Source organism: Peromyscus californicus, unplaced genomic scaffold (assembly GCF_007827085.1).
Source record: "Peromyscus californicus insignis strain IS unplaced genomic scaffold, ASM782708v3 Scaffold_6__1_contigs__length_162567912, whole genome shotgun sequence".
Lineage (NCBI taxonomy): Eukaryota > Metazoa > Chordata > Mammalia > Rodentia > Cricetidae > Peromyscus > Peromyscus californicus.
Genome location: NW_026294584.1, coordinates 21,107,006 through 21,131,438, shown reverse-complemented (window position 1 = coordinate 21,131,438; position 24,433 = coordinate 21,107,006). Strand labels below are relative to the sequence as shown.

The window sequence follows — 24,433 nt, the reverse complement described above, 5'->3', positions numbered from 1 at the left end:
TAGCATCCAAATCATCGTGTGTGTGTGTGTGTGTGTGTGTGTGTGTGTGTGTGTGTGTGTGTGTGTGTTGGGGGGTGGGTTAAAGTTACCTTTTTGACTGAGATGACTTCCTAAGCTCCGTCAAAGCTTTTCCTAAATTCTTTTTTCTTCTTAGGGTCCAAATCAGTTTATGGTTCCACTGTGATTTTCCTCAAGATAACATAAGTATTTAGCCATGAAGAATATTATTGTTGGAGTCATATGGTCCTCAGGGTTGATCTCAGCTCAGCTGCTGTGGGACTTTGAGCTAATTATCTTTTTTTTTTAAAAAAAAGATTTATTTATTTATTATGTATACAGAAGTGGGTGCCAGATCTCATTACAGATGGTTGTGAGCCACCATGTGGGTGCTGGGAATTGAACTTAGGACCTCTGGAAGAACAGTCGATGCTCTTAACCTCTGAGCCATCTCTCCAGCCCTGAGCTAGTTATCTTAACTATCCCAAGCTTCAAGTGTGTCTCTGTAAAATGAAGATAATGTTTATTTCCCAAGTTAGTATAAGGCTTCAATCAAACACGGTCTCAACCTCAGGCCTGCTAGTGCTCAGCTGTCCCTAAGATTCTCTATCATGTTCATATAGTCATCTTTCTGAGCCTGTGGCTGGTTCGGATGACTCAGCAGAAGCACTGTTCTGGATTAGAAAGGACTTTACAGGTGCTTAAGCCCTTCACCTCAACAGAAATCAGAGCTACCACTTACCAAGTGTCTGTCATGCATGACCTAAACAGCAGGCCTTGGTGTGTGCATTTTGTGAGAAAGCCATGGGGCCTGAAACACCAGCTGGCTCATCTGAGCTCTCCCAAGTATGGTGTCATGGTGCATTACATTCTGCTGTCACTGGGGCTTCCACTCCCCTCCATCAAAGGAAAATGAAAGCTGTGACAGGTGTTCCTTCCCCCCGAGTTCAAGTGTTACTGTGACACTTGCTTAATGTGGTGCATCTATTTGAATTCTCTGTAGTTTTATACACGAGATGCTAGTGGATTGGGATGTAACCTACCCCAGTATCTTCTTTCCATTGATTTACTTTTTAAAAGAAGTACAAGGAGTCAGTGTGGCCCCTTCCCTGGATTGTTAACCTGCCAATCATTTAACCTTTAAATATTTAATATGACAATTGCTTCTCCATTGCTGCTCATTCCCTTCACTTAGGAAGTGAGTGTGATGGTCCGTGTTCTCCATCCTGCATTTGTCCCTTCTGGCATACATGCGGGAGACACCAACCTCTTGGTGGCCCTTACATACGTGTCAGATATTCTTTAGTAGCCAAAGAGACACCGCCAAGGGATTCAAGGCACTATGTCATGGGTAACAAGCCTGGTCATTTATTTCAAAGCTAGCACATTCTTGAATTTAACATTTGTAGAGTTGCTGGTGTGTTTGGTCCTACAGGCTTCCCGATTTTTTTCTTCTGTCAGGGTTCTTAGGACTAAGAGGGGATCAGACGTGAGGGAGGAAATACCTCCTCGTTCTTTTGCCTTGCATTCCCCGTGACTGTGGGTGAGGAGAACCAGGCTTTCTCCACACGTTGCCTTTTGCCTTAGTGGAAACTTAGCAATTTTATTATTTTCCCAGGCAGAGGCAAAATCTAGAGCATGGAGGATAACTTAAAACAGGCCTAGGGATGTGGTTCATTTGGTAGAGGGCTTGTCTAGCAGTCATGAAGCCCTACGTTCAGTCTTCGGCACCATATAAACTAGACATAGGGGCACATGCCCATAATCTCAGGATTCAGCGGGTGGAAGAAATGGAAGGGATGTGGAAGGTCTTCCTTGGCTATGTAAGAAGTTTGAGCCCTAGGCTCAGTGTACCAGGCTCTGCTGACTCCCCATGGGAGACCTTGATTTGGGGGATGTGGGGTGCCTTAGGAGGGAGGACTGGGGGGTGGGAGGAGGGAGGAGATGGAATCTGTGGGTGGTATGTAGAGTGAGTAGAAAACTGGGCTTCACGAGACCTTGTCTTAAATAAATACATAGATAAATAGAGTAACATTTATAGTCCCGTGTCAAGTGTATTTTTAGTCAAATTTCCCACAGTAGGGTGCTCCAGGGCTTCCCACGCACCATGGTGAAATAGCAAGCATGCACTTGTCCATGGGGTGTTTGTGTTTTGGGAGTTGGAGGGGGTACCCAGGCTTGAATTCCAGCTTTGCTGCTCTTGACAGGTAGACTACAGCTCCCTCCCTGGATGCAGTAAGGCAAATGCTTATTATCTATGTACTGGGTCCAGTGGTACAAACCTGAGATCCTAGGACTCAGGAAGAAAAGGCAAGAGGATTCAGAGGATTTGAGGTTATTCTGGACCGTGTAGTAAGTGTACGGTAAGCCTAGGTTACACATCAGAACGCTGCCTCAGTTGTGGGGGTGGAGGCAAGCCCCGTCTTTAGTGATCTAGTTTATGTGGAAGGAATAGCCAAACCTTCCCTGTCTTCCTACTGAGGCAACTTCACTGGTACAGTTTCAAGTTCTGCATGGAATTTTAATGTCTCCAGTTAGTAGGAGTTATCCAAAATGAACTTTCAATTTGCTCATCATCAGCGTAAAAGGAGCTGTTGGTTTTTTGTTTGTTTCTTTATTTTTTGTCTGCTGGCAACTTTTCAATTGAAATTATGTAGGCAGCAAAGGAGGCAATATTATTCCCTTCATAGACATCTTCCCACCACACACACATCCCCTCTTCTGTGGTGTGGTCACGGGCCCTCCCCAGCCTTTGGTATCTGCCTTGCTCTTTGCCATTCCAGACAAGCTGGTCTTCGTAGTCTGGGTTTCTGCTCCGTGAGGAGATGGGTTGGCTGTGGTGTGTGATGCTGATTTTGGAATGACAGCCTTTGGGTCCTTTGAGTTTTAACTAGGAAAATGGCAAATACCCGAAGGTACCCCTGCTGTTGCTGAGAGTAACTTTGGCTTTTGATAACGTTTGCGGTGGGTCTGAGGGCTTTACTTTCAATGGAATATCTACTATGGTCTTTGCTTTCAATGGAATAACTACTATGGTCATTTTCACTACAGTTGTTGAGCAGTTAATTCCTTCCTCCTGATTTGGGGTCTCTTCGATAGACAGCTCCATTTTTGTTGAATAGATCCTTATTTGTTCATTTAGTTGGCCTTACAGACAGCCTGCCACTGATAACATCTATCATATTAGTGCCCGCTGTGCCTAGCACCACAACAGTATAGCTAGGGAAAAGCATAAGCAGAATGTGGCACCTCATCCATAGTGGGAAAGCCAATAATGTTGACGCTATTTCTGATGTAGAGTGGAATATTATCTCATAACACGTTCATGTCTGGAACCACATGACAGGGCACTAATTTTTAATGCAGAGGCCAAGTTGGGTTTTCTAGTCAAATAGAGGGTCTGCATGGCAGAGATGTGGCTCCAGGTAGCTCCCCAACAGTCCTGAGCACCTTGTGCTGGAGATGGATGTCTATAATACAGTCCATTGGACCTGTTGGTTTGTGACTTTGAAAGGTGACCTGATGCATTCAAGGTGGACTACTGTGGTCAGAGACTGACAGCGAGGACCACAGAGACATTTGAGCCAGGTCTGAGGAGGCACTGAGCCACTGCTGTTAAGAGAGAAAAGGAACAGATGCATTTGAGTGAACCGTGAAAGGCCCAGAGAACATAATTTGGTAACTGGTTTACACTTGGCGAAAGGAAACTTAGAGAATTGAAAACGACAGCTTTTCAGGTGATGTCACCAGGAAACCAACATGCCAATAACGAAGCTTTGAACCCAGAAAAGGGATCAGAGTTGAGTCCTGGGTGGGGGACATTAATAGTGGGGTTAATGATGTATAATTTTATGGCCTTTATAAGATACATACAGCGTATATTCTTAGAGATTTTGATCTAGCAGGTGGGAGTGGAGATTTGGAGGTAGACAGTAACCTTTAGCTCGTGAGAAGTCTTGGACGTATTGTGGCAGCTGCTTTTGAGGATGGGCAGGCTGACACCTTAAGTAAAGATCAAATGCAGGGCTCTAAAAGGAGTTGGGCCCATGAGGAGGGTTTCATCAGGGTCATACTGCACCAAAAATGGCAGACACCGTAACTGAGAAGAAGCTTCAAATAAGATAATGACTATTTCCCAGCTTATTAATGACTTAATCTTTAAAATTCCAGCGTTTATGCTGGTTTGAAACTATAGAAAACCAGACAGGATAGCATAACTCATGACTGTATTCATTACCCAGATACAACATTATTAATATTTTATCAATCGTGTTTCCTATGCTCACCCATGTGTTGCAAGGAAAGGACATGGAGGACTTGTCCCTTCAAATTGCAGTGACTCATAAGGACAATCTATGTTGACATAACTGTGTCATTATGTTACAAAAGCTGAGATGGCATCCTTACTAATGAAACTGCATTTCGTCTAAATAACTTGCTAGTCCTTTGGTGATACTTTTTAATTTCATGCAGATTAACTTTCTGAGGCCCATCTGGATGGTAGGCTGTGTGTCCTGAGGAAGGTGATAGCATGTTTTCTACAGAAGGGATGCTTCTGCCATGTGGGGAGACGTGAGCTTCAGTGGGGCCATGTTTGGTTTGTGTGCCTGAACCTATTTCCTGGGAATAGCAATAGAGAGCCATGATTCTTTCTGGAATTTGATCATGTGAGTTATATATCCAAATGCATTGGCACATCTTTGCCTCCTGATCCACACACTGTCCAACTTCTCATTCTAGAACATAGGGCTGTATGTGGCATCAGTTTTGACCCTCATAGCCTTGGGTAGAGAATTACCAGCAGCTACTGGGAAGATGGACTGGCATAGGGCAGACTTCACTAGCCCCAAATACCAGTAGTGCTCCTTCACTGTTGTGACCTCGAGCATTTGCATATTAGATCATGGTCAAGGTTGCCTGACTTTGGAGAGAGGCTCATGCTCCCATGTGTGTTTCCCTTTTATTCACATCATGTTAGCTGGGTCTGGCCAGCTCCTTGAAGCTACCAAACTTCATTCTTTTTTTTCTTTTTTCTTTTCTTCCTTCCTTCCTTCCTTTCTTCCTTCCTTCCTTTCTTTTCTTTCTTTTTTTTATCTCAGATTCTAGAAGAAAGGAAACTGATTTTATTCTTTTAACTTTTTATTTTCTCCTCCTCTTCCTCCTCCCTCATCTTCCTTCTCTTTTCCTAACTTCTCTTCTTTTCTTTGACACAGGGTATGGTGCTTTGAGTGAGAATGGCCCCACAGGCTCGCGTGTTTGAATGCATGGTCCCCAGTTACTGGAACTTTTCAAAACCATTAGGAAGTGTGGCTTTTTTGGAGGAGTTGCTGGGGGTGGGCTTTGAGGTTCCAAAATCCCATGCTAAGGCCCAATTTCTCTCTCTGCCTGCTGCCCGGATGGATGTAAAGCTCTCAGCTACTGCTCTGGCTCTATGCCTGCCTCTTTTAGACTAACCCTCTAAAGCTATGACCAAGCCCTCATTTAAATGCTTTCTTTTGTAAGAGTTACCTTGGCCATGGTTCCTCTTCACGACATTATAACAGTAACTAAGACACAGGGTCTTCTCATGTAGCTCAGGTTGACGTCGGAGCCATAATGTGCTGTCCGGGACCGCCTCTCGACTCTTGGTCTTGCTGCCTCTGCTTCCCAAGTGCTGAGATCACAGACAAGTGCCACCATGTCTGGCTCTGATTCCAGTGGGCGTAAGGTTTAAAGTAGAGTATGCTTTCTCCAATTTATATTCACCGATCTGAGAAAGGTTCTTTCTCTCAAAGGAAACAGTAGGCTTATTTCTTTTGTCTGATTTAAAAATGAGCAGCCATTTACAGGAAGAAAGGAAGAGGCATAACTGTTTGACCTTTTCTGACTGTAGGAAATACAGCTGGAGCATGCGAAGCAAGCCTTTGTGCAACGAGACGGTGCCAAGACTGGAAAAGTCACCGCCATTGACTTCCGGGACATCATGGTCACCATCCGCCCCCACGTCCTGACTCCTTTTGTTGAAGAATGCCTAGTGGCTGTAAGTTGTCATTGTCCTAATGAAGCAGCTTTTCCCTGATTTGAGCTAAGTAAGCTGGGATAGTAAAGAACAGTTCTTATGAAGTATATAGGTTTGTTTTTTCCTATTTAAAACACTACTATTTTTCTAATGTGATCACTTATATTACCATCCTTACAAACCAAAAATGTTTTGGTTCATTTTAATGGATAGGTTAATTGATTGTCTGGGTTATATAGGGAGTCTTAGGAATGTGTACAATTGTTTCTCAGTGTCCCAGGAGGAGTGCACCAGGGTGCTTTCATATACTAAATTCTGCAGATACTCAAACCATTTATACAAAATGACATTGTCTTTGGATATTACCTACATGTATCTTCTTTGTACTTTAAATCATGTCTAGATTGCTTGTAACATCTAATGCAGTGTAAGTATTTTTAAATCTTTGTTACACTGTGTTGTTCAGGGAATAATGGCAAGGAAAAACATCTGCGCAGTTAAGTGCAGTTAGAATTTCTCCCCCCAAATCTTTGTAAAACTCGGCAGTTGGTTGCCTCTGCACATGTAGAATTCATGAATACAGAGGGTCTACCTGTATTAACTGATTAAAAAGGGGAAAGATAAAAATGATTTGTGATTGCATGCTAATCTTGCCTTATATTTTGAGACATGTCCTATGTTGATTTTCATGTTTCCTCTTTAAGGAAAAAGAGACATGCATGCACGCAGGCACCTACACAAGCACACACACATTGGCCTCTTGTTGGAGTCATAGGTAGACCAGAAGTCTCAAAGCTCAGATTTTTTCCTTGGCTTTTGGTGTCTGTTGGGGTTGCAGAGGTGCTTGTGACAAGCAGAGCTCTGCCATTATGTGCCGTGATTGTCCCATCCCAAGGGATGTCCAACTGATGCCCTTACCTGTTGGACCTCCAGGGTGTCCTGCAGCATGCTGGGTAGTGGTTCCAAGCCTTGGCCATGGGATGTCTAGGTCACCAGGGAAGATCATTACAGTGGAATCCAGGTTTCCTGTAGGCCCATGCCTCACCACTGACTCTCCTGTCAGCTACTTTAAATGATTGCTAAGTGAAGATTTATGTGGCTGTTATTAAAGAGGTGCTTTCCCAATAAAAAATATTTTGTCTTGTTAGGGAAGGATAGAATTTGAAACCCCAAACTGAAGTTCCATTTACAGAGGACATTTGCTATTTGTTTCCCTGTCCCCAGTGAAGAAAAATGTTTCCTTACAAATTCTGAGTATCAGAATTCTGATCAGCTTCAGCCCCCACCTAAGCATATGGCATCTCCAAATTTTACCGGAATATACTGATACTTTAGCAATCTCACCAACGTAAAGACTTAAGTGACTCTTGATTGCTGGTTTAAGTGTCATGCCATGTCTTGATATTAAGGTTGCATTAGTCACTCCTCATAGTGTGTCTGCACCGATAAAATCCAGTTTTGCATGTGTGAGCACATACGTGGGTGTGCTAGTTTGTATGTTTAAGGCCTTAAGATTTGCTCTTTAGATGAAATAAACCAACTTATAAAACATTTCGAACTGAAATTTGATCTCTGTAAATGACTGCTCGTCCTGTTCGAATCCTACACATGTATTTATTTAGTTTTCCAGGGGTTGTATATGGAAGTACAAGCCCTGGCCATGACTGGTTGCAGTTACTTTTAGAAATCACTTATAGTTTCATTTCCAGTCTGAAAGGAAAATACTTTAGATCATTCCTGGTTACTTCCAAAACAGCATTAAATATATGTTCTTTTGGAATCTCTTCACCTATTTATCTTTTTTTTTCTTGCTCTCATTCTTGTTTTCTGCTCACCAAGGCCGCCGGAGGCACAACATCCCATCAAGTTAGTTTCTCCTATTTTAATGGATTTAATTCACTCCTTAACAACATGGAACTCATTAGAAAGATCTACAGCACTCTGGCTGGCAGCAGGAAAGACGTGGAGGTGACTAAGGGTGAGTGAGAGTACAGCAGAATTTTTGCTTTAAGTGTTAGGCAATGGGACTGAGAAAGGTAACCTGGAGTTAGTATTAGAATTTTCTGTCCCATTCATACATGTTAATTAATTGGTGATGTGTGGCCTCCATTCTATGATCAGACAAACTAAGGCAAACAATCTTCACAAAATTTTTGGTAAACTGAAGACAGCCTTTGAATGAAGACAAGATACAGAGTTTGTTGAATCTTTTCAGTTCTTACAAGAACTTGAGCCAAATTAGCAGGCGGGTCAGTGGCCCTCAAAAATATCTGAGAGTTCCAGAAACGTATATTGACGATGTGATCTGTGAACTCAGCGAAGATATTATCAGCATTTCAATAGGATTAAAAAAAAAAAAACTAGAAAATTCACTTGGGGGTTCAGGGTGTCAGTACCAGGAGCCAGGTGAAGTGTCATACACGCTTCCTTGTTTTCCTTGCCCCATAATTGGAATGCCATCCAGGGTCGTTCATTGAGAGCCTTCAGATGGCACCAAGCTTTTTCTTTGAGTGTTAGGATGGTGGCCTGCCCTCTTCCATGTGGGTGAAGGAACTGAGGAGAGGTGGAATGACTCCATGGTGACGTCTTGGGATTTCCATTCCTCCACTGCTTTGAGTAAATGATGAACTTAGTGTTGCTCTCTCTGACTCTCTCTTTCTCTCTCTCTCTCTCTCTCCATACAGAGGAATTTGCTCTGGCAGCCCAGAAGTTTGGTCAGGTTACACCCATGGAAGTTGACATCTTGTTTCAGTTAGCAGATTTATATGAGCCAAGGGGGTAAGTTGGGTTTTTTTTTAAAGTCAGTTTAATAAAAGGAGGGTTAGGAGTGAGGTGTAGGGAGAATACAGCAGGAGAGAAAGAAACCAAATAATGAAGGACAACACTGAAATATGGAAGTGATAAAAGGAACATTCTGGAATTCTATAATGTGAATTTAAGAAATCTGGGCCTTTGTCATTGTTATCTTTGCTCTCTGTCCAGACGCATGACCTTAGCAGACATTGAGCGGATTGCTCCCCTAGAAGAAGGAATGCTGCCCTTCAACTTGGCTGAGGCCCAGAGGCAGGTGAGTGAGCAGGAGTGAGTTCTCGCCTGGTGTTTTCCACGGAGTGACCAGGCCCCTTACACTTCCACTGCCTTCCCAGAGTTGGTTTCTGATTTAATCATTCTCCAGTTTTGCTCTCCGAATGCAAGCATTGGAAGAGGCTGAAAAGGGAAATTGTTCAGCAACCTTCTGGTGAACAGACACAGGGCATGCATTTCTTAGAAAGACAGGACAGTTCCCCCAACACTAGAAATCCCAACACTCCCAACACAAGCAGCTCTTTTCTTTTTTCCATCTGGTACTGAGGGACGTGGGCATGGAGCGCTGGTTCTTGTGACTGTCCCCCGAAGCATCTGGCGTTGCTAAATGAAAGCTGTCTTTGCTCCTCAGCGGGGCACTGTCAGGGCATTGTCTCACAGCCGTGCCTTCCGCTCTTTCTGAGTATCAAAATGAGATAATTTTGTTTAGTCTGGAGTCATAGTTCAGAGGCTTTTAGACCCATTTTCTCTGTGAAAGGATTCATAAGTTATGTGGAAACAATGTTAGGAATGCTAAATTTTATTTTATGGTTAACAGAAGCCCATGTCTTGGAGTTGTGGGAGTCAGAAACTTAAGACATGGGTCCTCCTCACTTAACCCTCTGTAGCTGGAACTCAGAGAGCACGCCTATTGCATGTGCTTTGCCTGCATGGCACTTGTAAAATAAATCCACGAACAGACAGAGCGTCGTTTTTAGAAAAAGACCGCCTTTAAGGCTAAGCCATCCTCGAGTCTTGTGAGACTTAACTGTTTTTGGCTTGGAGCTCTGGGTCTGTACAGAGACGCCAGTTTGACCACAATGGGTTGACTCGGGCTGCATTTTTAGGGCTGTCAGGCCTGGAGCCAGGACCCCTCCTCCCTCTAGCTCCTTCCACCCAGAGGCAGCAGTGAGTTCTGTGTGAGGCATGGAAGTGGAAGGGAGTGGGTGTGTGCTCAGTAAATCCTAACTAGGCACCTCTGGGAAAGCAGCTGGCTGTGGTTAAAAGAGGAAGCCGATTACCCCTGGTGCAGCAGAAAGAACTGTGTAATCCCGGGCAGAGGTGGAAGCAGCCTTGCTCTCTCCTCCCTTTGATTTCAGACGCTGTGTCTGAGATAATTATCTCTTCGTCTGCATGCCACCAGCTATTGTAGAAATTTGGGGATTAAGGAAAGCAGAGGGGCTGTTTCAGATCTGCTTCCCCCTGGCAGCAGCGCCTCTCCGTTTTCGCTCTGTGCCCTTTGCAGCTTTGGAGGGCTCGTAAGGGGTGCTTGGTGCTGGCCCCGAAAGGGTTAGAGGAGTCTGATGAACTCTACTACAGTAGGAAGTGACTGGCTGATGGTCAGGGGTTTTAGAGCAATTCATAGCAACCCTACCTGAAACCTAGTGTGGTTTCTACTGCATGGACCCCACTGCTCCTGACAAATTCAAACAAGGCAGGTCATCTACCCGTGGTCCCAGCACCCTATAGCTCTTACGGTGTTTGTCCTAGACGGGGAGCAATGAAGGTGGACTCCTTTCCCCGTGTCATTTGAAGAACATACTGCACTTTGCAGCTTCTAAAAGTTAAATGGGAACCTGGAATTTGGTTTGTCCCCTAAAGGAAGAGTCAGCAGTAAGGGCAGGTCCCTTCCTGTAGTATCTTTAAAGTACTCTCATTCATTATTTTGACGCCAGAACATTTTTAGTATCACATGTTTTCATAAATGCAAATAAAATAATGTTCCTCCTTTGAATACTTCTGTCACACTGAAGGTAGAGTACAGGGGTAGAGTTGGAGACAACCCATGGTATTTTCAGAAGAAATGTGTTGCCTTCTTCGACATGCATATTTCTACGTAAAGCTGTTTTTGGTTAAATGACTGAAGATTTCAAATGATCTCATTGTATTGGAATTGTGTTGCATTGACAGCAGTTAAAATCCAGTGCGTTGGTAGCTGAGGTTGGTGATTGTTTTCATTGTTCGCTGATGTTAATTATCGGGCCTTTTGAAAACAAGTGTTATTGAATGCATTTATTCATTCAACAGGTATTATTTGGTGCTGACTGTATGCCACCTTTACTTGACAACTCTGTGGGACAAAGTTAATACTTTATGTACGCTGACAGGGTAGTACAATATTCTAAAATGTTTTGGCCTCAGAAATGTGAAAGATAGCAGATCACAAGAACAGCAGTAGACAGCTGAGTGCCGAGAGATGCAGATTTTAGGAGGATGGCCCAAATGTGGAAACAGTTTTTGCAGTCACCTATAATTTGCCCATCCAGTTAGGGCCATTGTAAACATTTTGAGTGTCACTAGGTAATAGAGATGAGAAAATACTAGTATTAATTTTATATGTGTGTGTATCAACAAATAATCTTAACAACAACAAAAGACTTCATATTCTACTCTTTTTTTTTTTTTTTCGAGACAAGGTTTCTCTGTCGTTTTTGGTGCCTGTCCTGGAACTCACTTGGTAGCCCAGGCTGGCCTCGAACTCACAGAGATCCTTCTGGCTCTGCCTCCCCAGTGCTGGGATTGAAGGCGTGTGCCGCCACCGCCCGGCTCATATTCCACTCTTTCATTTTCTTTTAAATACCATGAAGAGCAGGAGGAGCGGCTCAGCTACAAAGAGCACTTGTTGCTCTTGTAGTGAACCTGGGGTTAGTTCCCAGCACTCACACGGTGGCTCACAACCATCTTTACCTTCTGTTCTGGGAGATTCTATACCCTCGTGGGTACCGGGTACACATGTGGTACATACACATACAGCAGACAAAACACTCACTCACGTCAAGAAAATGCCATGAAGTATTTCAAGCACTTCATAAAGGTAAAAGGAATATCACAAATACTTGCCCACTCACCATGCTCTTTTCAGCTTGTTTTCTTTCATTAATTTAAAATCTTATTAATCTATTGTTATGTGTGTGGGTGTTTCGCTTCCATTGCATCTGTGTACCACATGTGTGGCTGGTGTCAGCATCGGACCCTAACACTGGAGTTGCAGACCGTTGTGAGCTACCACGGAGGTGCTGGGAATTGAACCCGGGTCCTCTGGAAGAGCAGCCTGTGCTCTAAACCACTGAACCATCTCTCCAACCCCTTACGGTTTCTTTATAAAATGAAAGTTTTGTGAACATTTGTTTTTTTTAAACCAACATCAGCTCTTCTTTGGAGATACCATTTTAAATAATATACTTTTGTTTTAAAAGTGATTGTTATTTCATTTATTTATTATTTATTTTGAGACAGTGTCTCACTGTGTGATTCTGGTTTGTTTGGACTTTGACATGTAAATCAGGCTGGCCCCGAACTCACAGAGATCAGCCTCACCCTCCCAACCCCGGGGATGAAAGGTTTGTGTCTCCATGCCCCCCAGTATAGGATTTTAAACCTGTTATTGGTCAGTTAGTGTATTTCCAGAACTTTTGCTCTTGGGGTGCTGCTTTTTAAAGAGCCCAATCCTTGTTTTTTCCCTGGTTTTTCATTGTTGTTTCTTGCCTAATTTAAAGAAAGTATTTCAGCATTAGAGATTACATTCATTTCAAATGTTTGGATGTATATGTATATATTTTATCAATTCTTACTAGTCTGAGTATTACCATTTAAAACCCAAACAAAATTCAAATAAAAAGCCCAGCCAGTTTGATTAATCAAGAATGATGTCTCCTTGGTATTTTTACATTGACGTTTCTGTGAACACTGATGAGAACTGAACATCGGAAAAATGGCTCATAATGTTATTTTTCATGTCATGATTTTATGTCCCAATGCAATTCCAGTCATGCTTAGTAGCCAAACACCTATTATTAATAAGCATTTGATGACCTCGGATCTCGTTTTATCTTTCTGTTTCACTTGTATTAGATGTAGAGTTCAGTCAGTGATATGTTAAATAACCATACATGTTTCTGTGTTGTTCCCTCTCTATCCTGGGCTTCCTGCTTCCTGCTTGCCACTGTGCTGCCTACGTGAAGCAGAAGGCCTCAGGCGATGTCGCACGGCCACTTCTTCTCCAGGTCGCAGAGTCAGCCTACAGGTTTGGTCTGGGTTCTGTTGCTGGAGGTTAGTCACGGATGAGTGTCAAGTGTCCCTTCTGTGTTGTCCTGTGGTCTTTCCTCCTCTTCCTGCCTCCCTAATTTCAGCATCATCCCCAAGTCAGTTACCAGCCTGCATCTGTTGAGGGGACCAGAGCAGAGGGGACTTTTGCTACACTTTCACGTGGTCAGCATCCTACAAGTGATGGTTTTCTTTCCCTTTTCTGAGGTTAGACTTTGCAGATATACTTTTAATTTAAACTCTAGTGACATCCTTTTTCCAGGAATAAAAATCTACAAATAAGAGTATAGGAAGGTAGTTCACTAATTCTGTGCATTTAAAAAAAAAAAAATCTGTTTTCAAATCTTTCTTTAATTTTTGTCCACCTGTTCCTTTCCCCCAACTCACCTTAATTCCGGCTGAGATAATGGTATTACTTAATTTCAGCTGTTGGAGCCACTGCTGTGTATCCTATTGACCTTGTAAAGACTCGAATGCAGAACCAACGATCGACTGGCTCCTTTGTGGGAGAGCTCATGTATAAGAACAGCTTCGACTGTTTCAAGAAAGTGCTCCGCTATGAAGGCTTCTTCGGACTGTACAGAGGTGAGTACAGCATGGAGTGGTGCGGCGCTGCATTTGTGTGAGTGGAATCGTGGCCAAAGTTTTGCTTTCCCATCTCAGTGCCTGAAATGAATTAGAGAGACTGTGTTAAAATGGAAATCCAGCAGATTCTCAATTATCCATGCTAATGGGTGTAGCTGTAGGCATCCAGAGCATGGCTAATCAAAACAGCCCATAGCCTGAAAGCCATTCCTATTGCTCTGTTGTGTGTTTTATTTCTTAAAATAATAAATTATTTTTATACATATTTTTAGTGAGTTTTTGAAAGGCTTATTGTTTGTGTTCTTGAAGTATTCCACCATCTAGCAGGGAAACGAATCCTAGGAACAGGACACAGCTTGCTTGAAATTTGTGAATCCCCTGGAATGTCCAGTGGTCCCCATTCCATGGTATCGCTTTCCATGGGTTCAGTTATTCATGGTCAACCGTGCTCTAAAAATACAGACTAGAAAATTCCAGAAATAAGCAACTCACAAACTGTAAATAGTATACTAGCCTGAGGAACATGATGAACTCACTCGTGTTTCTGCACCAAAATGCAGCCTGTGGTTGGCCTCGCTTATCTTCAGGTCAGTAGCATCTTAGTGCCACATCACACAGTCGTTCCCTCTCTTTCTCACGTCACCGAGGCCTCATATCAGCTTGTATTATCCCAGGAAGAGTGAGGACAGACACACTAAGAGACTTTGAGAGAGACCACATTCATATCCCTTTAACAACAGTATATATTTAGGGTTGTTTTATTAATGTTACTGTTGCTCACCTCTTGCTGTGTTATATCTGTAAATTCCACATTACCTTAGGTATGTACATATAGGAAGAGTGGAACGTACAAGGTTTGGAGTGTCCGAGAACAAGCACCCACTAAAGGCCTTGGGATATTCCTGCCGTAGATGCTGCAAAGACTAGTCCTGCATCAGGGGACACTTGTCAGGCAGATAAGGCTCCAAGTGTTCACTGGAGCCTTGCTTGCCCACCACATCCTGAATTAGTTGCCCCTTTCCTCCATCTGATGGATTTGATTCACACATAGCCATGGCATTCTCTCTGTCCACCTGCTTCTTTTACATGTGAAGGTTATTAAACAGTGTTAACAGGAGGAAAAAGTGCATCATTACTAACCAAGGGTCCCACAAACCTTCTGTTCTATCAGGCTTGGCCTGAGGAGACATACCCTTACTCCCAGCTTCCTGCCTATGCTTGCCTTTTGCAAAGAGCAGATCTGTACATTTTCCTAAGCTCCAATGCAGACCTGGAAGGTGGTTCTCGGTGGGCCCTTTGCCATTTGTCGAACTGCAGCTCTTTCCTCCTCGCGATCCTAGTGCTTGGTCTTGGAGAAGCAAGCAGTGAGTGCCTTGTCCTCCGCTGAGGTATGATGAAAGTGACAGCCATGAGAGAGAGACCTCTAGGCCTCTTCTGCCACCTGCTGACTTTAGTCTCTTAAGTAAGCTGAGTTAATGAACAAAAACCCTGTCACCTTAGAAGCTGGGGGCTTCCAACTGCCGAGAAGTTCCATTCTGCAGGTGCCATTGTGTTGGGAGATACCCCTCATCAAAGGCCTTTTGATCTTTTCTCTCTCTTCTTTCCCTTGCCCCCTGCCTCCTATTACAATTTGGAAGGTCTTTGACCCTAGATGATTAATGATGACCCCTGTAGGGTCACCACCTTCCATTTGAAATGCTTTTCCTCTTTGGTGACAACCTTTCAAATAAATGGCTACCAGGTAGTACAAGGTTAATGCCACAGTTACTGCTCTACAGTAACTCAGGCAAAAATACCACCTTACCTGCATCTATGGTGGTGGTGGTGGTGGTGTTTTAAAGGAACATTTTGAACTTCTAGTGTGCGCAGCTGTCAAGTCTTGGTGTTGCTTCGCGGAATACTTTTATGAGTATTGAAATTAATGGTAGGGATGCCTTTTCAGTTGTGGGAACCTTGCCTCTCACACAGTGTTATTCCTTCGGTTTGCTTGTGTTTTAACTTTCTGTCCCCTTTCTCGCCTCTGTGACTACATCTGGCACATCCCGATTCTCGGTTATATCTAGATCTTTCTCTGGGTGACCTCACCTTTTGACCCCATGGACTGAAGAGCACAGAGGGCACTTGAGATGAGTGCCTGGCTGTGAAAAACAGTTCATCCCTCTTGAGGATTGAGCTGTGGGTGTAGAGAGAAGACACACTGCTTTTCACTTCCAGACGGGAGAGTGAGCTGACATAGAGAGAGGAGGCTCATTCTAGGCACCAAGAGACAGCTCTCTCCTGTTTCCAGGCTTATAAATAGCCATTTATCTAACCTGCTTTGGGTGCACAACCCCTCAGGGCAGGGACTGGATCTGTTTGTCAGGATGATAAGTAGAATGTGAATATAAGATTAGCACCGGGACTCACTAATGTTCTTTTCTTCCTGAGTGTTTTTCTTTGCTAGAGGATGGATTTTAAAACAAAAAGTTGACTGTAAAACTCTTGCTTAGTACCTGTCTTTAATTTGAATCTTGAGCAAAGAGATGATAGACAGTTAAAGTTAAGAAGAATAAGGCCCTGAAAATGATGTATTTCTATTCTGGACTGCTGAGGGACCAGTACTCTTGAGTTCATTGTGCACAATCATTGTGTGTGTAAATGGGCCAGAGAGAGACTAAATGAAACTGTAGGTAACCCATGGGAAATAGTCACTATTAAAAACAATAGAGATAAAAAGACAAGTAGTTCTTAGCCTTTATATATAAAATCATTATATAAAACATCCTCATGCGACTCTCTGTATGTTTCACATTAAATGTAGTATCATCGTTTTTTGAAGTTCTATAGTTATAGAGGAAAATGGTCCAATGGGGACTATAAACTTGCTGCTGTTAATACTCTGTACTGGCAGTAGTTGAAATGTTGGAGTATATCACTAATTTGTAAGTGAGCTATGAAACATTAGACATTTTCTCATATTTTAGAATTTGCATGAGACAGAGCTTTTCTCCACCCTAAAATATATAGTTGATCATGTTTCTTAAATAGGATAATTTGAGAATTTGGTACAAATGAAGTCTCTCTCCTATTTAGAACTACCCCTGCATATGCTTTCACAAATGCTGGCCTGGCAACCCCTGTGAAAGCGGGTACCTCTGCATCATGTTTTTATTCCAAGGTTGATGGTTCCCTGCCCCACTCTTTTTTTTCCTCACAACAGGAACACTGGAAGCTGTTTTTGTGTTTAGAAGTAGTTCCCTCTGGAACCAGAGTGAAGGTTACCATCAGAGAATTCCGACAGTGCTTAGGGCTTGTTTCCCTTTTCTTTCCTTTGGCAACTGCCAGCATCTGTCCACAGCCCTGCAACTTCCCGGGCAATAATCAGAACACACGTCTGGGTCCCTGCCCCTGGTCACCAGGAAGGCTGCTTGACAGCAGTAGAGTTCAGGGGAGTGCCGTGGGGAGTTGGAAAAACTAAAATTGTGAGCTTGTGAGTCCCGACTCTCTGCGCCCCGTGTAGGGCTTTCGCTCTATTCCCAGGACTGTGTTTTTCACACAACTCTTGGTTGTTGGGAAGGATCCCTTTAGGAGGCCTGTGACATTGGTTTTAAACTCCTCTGTAGTGCAGGTGACTCTCTTTACAAGAAAATGACTACCTCTTCTCAGGTATTTTTGTAAATTTTGAACATCTAACCCTTAGACTAAGTGGATAATCCAGGTTTCCCTGAAGTCACTCGTAAAAATCTTTGTTTCCTCCCAGGTTTCCAGAGCGATTTAACTCACTCAAAGGGGTTTGAGACTTTAATGAATTCCCTGACAGTTCTTTTGCTGTGAATGAACTGCTTGAGCAAATCGAGTCAGTCATTGGCCTGCTATAATCTGAGCCGGTCTAAGAGAAACAATTGCTGGGTAGTCATCCATAATCAAATGTTCTTAACGTTCCAGACATAACTAGTTGCTGCTTTTGAACTGATGGCACCCCCTCTCCTCTCCAGTGCCCAGGGGGTAAGATGAGAAGCCTCCGACATTGGGAGATGTTTTGGGAGGACTTTGGGCACAGGAAATAGACCCAAGAGAAATCAGAGTTTGTCAGAGACACTTCCTGAAGGATTTCTATTTCTGTTGGTGGGAGAACCAACCCTAAAGCTTGTTTTTGAAATAAAAAAATATAAGAAAAAAAATCCCAGAAAAGCAAATTTGATCATTGTATGAACCATGCCTTAATTTAGATAAGTATTTATTGGAAAATGAATACTAAAATAAAAGTCAGTCCCTACATAAATAAAAAAATTATTCAAATTATCCCATTGAATCAGACATGCAAAATTTTAGTACTGTCTATTTCAAATTGTTTTTGTGATTCAAAGCAGTCATCCTCAATCCTGGCATGTTCTCAAGGTGACATCTAGAGGATGTTGTGGTGATATTTCAGGAAGCCATTGACTGCAGTCTATTCTAGAAAAAAGTTGGTGGACAGCTAGTTAAAGCCAAGTCTCTTGTTATGGTTGATGGCAGTGTAGTTGAGAGAATCTAAATTCAGTGGGTTTTTCCTGAGAGCCCTCCATCATACTTAACTCTTGTGGATAAAAATAGACCTAAGAATCCTAACACTAAAATAAAGCCATTGAAGTTGTGGTCACTCCTGTTAGCATCACTTAGTGACATGTGCACCTTTGAAGAGACCACAGTTACCTCCTGAGCTCCCTTGAGTCATGGGTCCACTCTTGCCCAGCAGAATGGGCTGCTTTGAATCCAATTGTCATGCCCAGTTTCTTCACATTTTCCTTTATGATGTTAGATTATAGAAATCAAAAGACAGATACTCGATTGTAGGCGATCAGGAATGAGCAGAAGACTTGGACACTCTTCACGAGGGAGCACAGGAAGCCGTTCGTAGACATCGAGGTGACACAGCTGACCTGGGGTGGGTGAGGAGTGGGTACATAGGAGAAGTGCTGAGCGAAGCCACTTCGGGAGGCTGACAGGTGTGGGGATTTTATGTAACCTGGAGGAGAGATTAATGACAAATCGGTTTCAGACTTCTGGAACAGTAGTATTTCAATGGCTGTTGTCCTTGTTCAGATTGAAACGGACCAAACTTCAGAGTGTAGATGCTAAATGGCCAGCATTTGCAAAGTTACCACGCACTCCAGCACAAAACTGAAGGAAACTGTATGATGCTTCTCCGCAGCCTTTACTTCTGGGAAACCCCAAGAGAGAAGCATCAAAAGACCTCTTTTTTCTAAACCTTTATTGATGTCACTCATTTTTATGTTTTGATACTTAGACTCCCAAAGGCATCCTGAACCCTAGTATAGACTGTGGTCAAAAATTTTCATGAAGTATGGAACCCAATAAACAAGCGTTGAAATCCCAACTGCCCACCCCCACTCTCCTACCCGCCCCCACCTCCATAATCTAGCCACCATGGAGTAGCTGCTCTGAGAGTCTGTGGAGAACTGGACTGTAGTGAGGCTTTGAAACAGGATAGTATGTTTGCGAAGGTGGAGGAGCCTCCTGCCTGGGGCAGTATGAGGCAGAAGCCGATAGACTCAGCAGTGGGGAGGAGGAAGAAAAGACTGCTTGAACTAGCGTGGAGAGAAAGGCACGAGAAGAAAGCTGTAAGGCAGGCTGCTTGAGTGCTGATAGCTTCGGAGTGAGGGTTAATCTGATGTTGAAAGCAAGGGGGGCTCTCTGGGGACCAGGGGACAAGTATAGTGAGGTCAGGAGGGTAAGACAACACAGGGTTGCCACTGGGTTCAAAGTGTGCAGGCTGTGGCTTCAGGGAGCACGGGTGTCAGGTGTATTCAGTTTCCCTACTAAATTCCACCCTGCATGCCTTCCACCCTATTATGTGTAGGCTAGTCCACCTTTCTCAGGGCTGGCCGCTCCTGAGCTGGCCTTTGTCCGAAAACTAACACAGCTTTGCTGCCTTAGGTTTGGAGTTCCTTCCTTGTTAGAGACCCCGTTGCCTTTATAGAGCTGCTTGGCTTGTGTAGCGTGGTTAGAATAGCAGTTACATTGGTCACAGTTTCCATGGATGATGAACCTGACTTCTGATCACTGCTTTCTCCAGAGAGCCTGGTATTCATGACGGAGTGGCAGATTGGGAGGTGTGGCGTCACCCATTCGGTTTTGTTCAATGAGAGGCATCTTCTAGGAGGAAGTTTGAGCAGTGTGTTCTCTAGAGAGAAAAGCTAAACATGAAAAGCCTAGAGCCTGGTGTGAGAGTTGTTAATGAACAGGAACATATCCATGTGAGTACTGCTGCAGGCACTGAATAGCTTGGGGGCCATGGACCAAGCTGCTGAGCCGCTATGTGGAGTCTGGTTCCCAGGAAGAAAGAAGAGGGAGAATAGATGTTTAGTGTTGTTGTGACGGTGGTGATAATGATGACGATACAGTCCACCTCTGAAGCCTTTACTGTGTGCTTGGCACTGTTCTTAAGATTTGTATAAACCCATTTTATCTTTATAACTAGCCGAAGAAGGTGGGACTATGGTTCTTCCCACTGGGGAAGGGGTGAAAACTAATGCCCAAAGAGATAAGTTCATTTACAGACAGCTTCATAGCCTGTAAACAGCAGTTGGAAGTTGAACCTGGCAGTGGGGCCTCAGGCCCATGCCCTTAGTCCTGTGACCCCTCCGCCACTCGGGAGAAATTACACTGTCAACACTTGCTTACTAGCAGAGCTTGAGACCTCTTTAAATATTTAACTAGAAGATTGTATTTGAACTTGAATAAACAACAATTGAAGATGTGTTTTATTTCTGTGCTATTTTTTTAGGTGGGACCCCTAGATTCAGTCCCAGTGCCCCCAATTAAGGAGGGCTCTTCCAAGGCTAGGCATGATGCCACGGTGATTGCATTGTGTTACCCCTTACCCATTGCTGAGTCAAAAGGGTTATTCGGCCTGAGTTGCCCCTTCGAAATAAGATGCGATGCAAGGCTACAGCTTGATGAGGTGGAAAGAAGCATGCAGTTAGGAATGTGTTAAATAGATGATGAGTGTCCTGGGCTTTGTATACATTTGTTCTTTAAATTATCAAAATAAACAGTAGATAGTAACTAGCATTATTGTTTTAACAGTGGGGAATGCAGAATTTGAGGCCAAATGTAGGAAAGATCTCTCGACTAGAAAGAGGCACAAACCCAGAATTGTAACCCAGATCTGTCCATTTCTAAAGCTTATGCCTTGCCATTCAACTGCTCCCGACTATGGGGATAAATAAGCTTTAACTGGGCTTGAATTGTTAATGAGCTTTTCCCCAGCCTTTGCCAACTCTGAAATTCTAGAATTGCCTAATATTTATGAAGTATTTATAAAAAGTTCTTTGGTACGGAACAGTGTAGCAGGTCTCTGGTTGAGCACATTGCTCAAAGGAACCTCCTTTTGGGATGCTGGTGTGGGCTCTGTGCCCACACCTCCAGCTCCGTTCTCATTGACTGCTCAAAGGGGGGAAGAAACAGTGTGATTTATATTTTCAACCCGTGAAATTTGAAGAGAAAATACTGCATTAATTCTGTGCCCTGTAAATCTTTTCTCGCATTAGCAGCCTTCTATTAAAATGTGCCAAGGAAGAATTGCCATGTGTGCTGATGGAGCTAAGTTAAAAAGAGAAGATTAGAAAAGAAACCGCACTAATAAATTTCATCTGAGGCAGTTGGAAAATGGAGTGCTGTTTTGACAAGTTAGAAACAACACACGCACATCCCGTTTCTGTTTGGAATGGTTAAAATGAATTTTTGGAGACCACCAGAAACATCTTATATTAGAAACCTGACTTTTCTGCTGACTTACCCAGATGTCAAACACATATGTTCCTGAGCTTTAAGTGCTATTGTAATGAGGTGCTGTAACTGGAATGGCAACTGGAGGCTTACTAAACCATGTTACCCTCCTTCCTCTGAGGACCACGTCTAGGAAGAGTTATTGCAAGTCCCACCTCTGTGCTTTTCACTGTCTGGCCATTTATGATGCCTTCAGGAGGTCTTTGCTCAGAGCTGACAGTGTCAAGACTGCTCTGTGACCTCGTATTGTAACCTGGAGTCATGTGTGCTTCCTGTGACGCTGCAGTAGAGTAAAGAATAAGAATGGTTCTCTCCTCTCTCCTTGCTCAGTGCCAGCACCTGGCCCAGGTCTTAGGGATGGATGTATAGTTTGGTTTTGTTCTTTTCAGGAGGTCTTCATTTAATATGAGGAAACTTGGTCTCTGATTATATTACTTTAGTTTTGTTATTGTGGTTTTTAAACTACCCACAGATGTCCTCCAACTACTTCTAGAACTTCTTGCTAACCTTGCTTTTTATTTTAAAAGTCACTTCATGTGTCTACAGAATTTGGTCCATGCTCCTTAGTGTGACTCAAAATATGATAAGCAGTGTACTAACCAGGTGAGCTGACAGGTTGGAGCAAGACTGCCTAGGTGAACCATGCTGCACATCCAACAGCCAGGTGACCTGCAGCTCCTGGGAGTCAGCCTCATTTTCTTTATGGATTGAGAGATGAGGATGGTGATGATGATGTAGTTTTGGTATTGCGCCAAATAAGATTATCATTTAAATCCAGTGTCTTAATGTATATAAAACAACAGATGTAATACCTGGTGTGCGGTATATGCCCCTCATGAAGCCATTATTGTTAGATCTGTGGTTCAGCCACAGTCTCTGGTCATCTTGCTGATTTTGAAAGGACCATGATCTTGAGGTTTTGGTGCCTTTCCACATGCCATTCCTGCCTTCCATTCTGCTTTGATCTCTTCTCCAGAGAGCTTGGGTGGACTCCCAGAGTTCAACGGCAAATAACCCTGCTTCTTTGACACATCCCCCATCCTGCAGGCAGAATAACGGGTTCTCCCCACAGTATTATTCTGCTACTTTGATGTCCCACCCTCAGATACTCACTGAAGTATTTTCAGGTGTTTTTGTCCTCTTTCTGGTACCTATAGACAAGTAGAATAGCATGTGTAGTTTGGTGGACAAGTAGGGCTGTTTGTAAACTGAGGGGTTTTTTTTTTGTTGGTTTTTTTTTTTTTTTTTTTTTTTTTTTTTTTTTTTTTTTTCTGAGACGTCATCCATCCCATTTGTGTTCATTCCAGTCCATTCTACTGGACACAAACAGAAGACAATGGGTAGATGGTTGCTCCATGAATAAATATTTGTTGCTCCATTTTCAATCTTAAACAAAGGGTTTTCTGTTTTGTTTCTTGATGTTCACAACACATCGCTGAATTTATAGCAAGAAGGACAAATTTCAGCCAGCTTCCTGGCTGGCTGAACTGATGGTATGTAACACTACAGTCATTAATTCTAGGCTGGGTTTTAGTCATCATCAAAGAGACTCACAGGATAGTTATGAAGACAAGAGATCATCATTTTAATCCCAGTGTCTTCAGGGTTGCACTATGATTTAATGATGAGAAAAATACATGTAGCAACTAAATATTCAAGCATATTAGGGATTTGGCCTGAATGCAGAAAGAAAAATCAAGATTTTTGGTAGTAAGAATTGGTTTAAATGGCATTTGCCCACATTTTCCTAGGAGAAATTAGTATATCACTGGGTAATAACAGAACCTTTCTTCAAATTGCAAGTCGCCTCTTCAGAGGTTGATAGGCAAGTGCACTGTAGACTCAGTGCTTGCTAGTGTGTGAGCACCAGCCGGAGGCTCTTCCCAATCCTTCCAGCGCTGCTCTGGCTCATCCGGAGTATAGGGAGCACAGCATCCCCCAAGCTGGGGAGGGGAGGGCTGGGGAGGGGAGGGGAGGGGAGGGGAGGTTTTAGTACGAGTGCACATGAGAGCGAGTAAAGGCAAAATCTGTGGCAATCTAGGGGCAGCAGTTACCCTAGAGCCTGTGTGACTCATTGGGTCCAGAAAACAGCCAGGCTGTCTCTGTGCAGTCTCCAAGCTCTGCCTTTTCTGGACTGTGTTTTCTCTTTTGGCGGTCCCATACGTTTTTCCCCCTACATTGCTCCACCCACCCAGTTCCTTTGCTTATTTGTGGTTTCTGCTTCCTTGTGACCTTAGTTCATGCCTAGCATCCAACTGGCCAATGTCCCTGCACCATCTGAGGCCTCTTTTCACTTTTCTGCCCCTGGGCACATTGGGATGCATTCCCTCAAAGAATACTCAATCGTGCTTCTGGAGAGGGTCAGCTCCATTGTACAGAGTTCAGGTTGCTAAGTCACTGCTTAGCTCTTAGTAAGTAGTCTACATACTATCCAGTTAGCAGAAGCCCCAGGAGTTCAGTGAGATCGGAAAATACAGAAGAGGTATTACGGCCTTAGGACTCCTCCCCCCCCCACCTCCCCCCACCCCCCCCACCCCACAAGCTGTGTCAGGGAACAACAAAGGCTGCGTAGAAGATACTTGTTAATCACATGACAATTATGTATTGCCTACTGGTATGAACTCTTGACTAGGAAGAACTTGGGTTTGAAATCAGCTCTCCATTTACCAAACGCTTACCATTACCTAAGCTCCGAAAACCTTCGTTTCTTCTCTGTGGGGTGGTTACTAGGATTAAATGGGTTAATAGAGACCTCAAATGGTGCCTGGCACATAATGGACATCATATGGGTGTGTCTTCATTTTCCTTACTGTCAGCATCCCCATTGTCATGTGGTTCCACAGTAAAATGGACTGTCTCACCTTTTTTTTCTAAAACACAAAGCTGTTATGGTTTGCTCATGAATAGTTCCCATTCCCCCCTTTCATATTTCCACGAGCAAAAAAGGAAACTGCTCTATTGTGAGGATAGCAACAG

General features: G+C 43.4%; 1 protein-coding gene across 5 annotated transcripts in view; it reads left to right on the top strand.

Moving 5' to 3' along the window:
* The window catches only part of Slc25a13 (solute carrier family 25 member 13), a 182,742-nt gene that overhangs the window by 98,629 nt on the left and 59,680 nt on the right, over positions 1-24,433 (top strand). For 4 of the 5 annotated variants that reach the window (XM_052720289.1, XM_052720292.1, XM_052720291.1 and 1 more), the window contains 6 exons: positions 5,870-6,016; positions 7,835-7,973; positions 8,680-8,773; positions 8,978-9,062; positions 13,021-13,108; positions 13,529-13,687. In XM_052720289.1, the coding sequence (XP_052576249.1) occupies positions 5,870-6,016; positions 7,835-7,973; positions 8,680-8,773; positions 8,978-9,062; positions 13,021-13,108; positions 13,529-13,687 (712 nt within the window). The remainder of the gene's footprint in view (positions 1-5,869; positions 6,017-7,834; positions 7,974-8,679; positions 8,774-8,977; positions 9,063-13,020; positions 13,109-13,528; positions 13,688-24,433) is intronic. The other variant, XM_052720290.1, reaches the window with a different exon arrangement.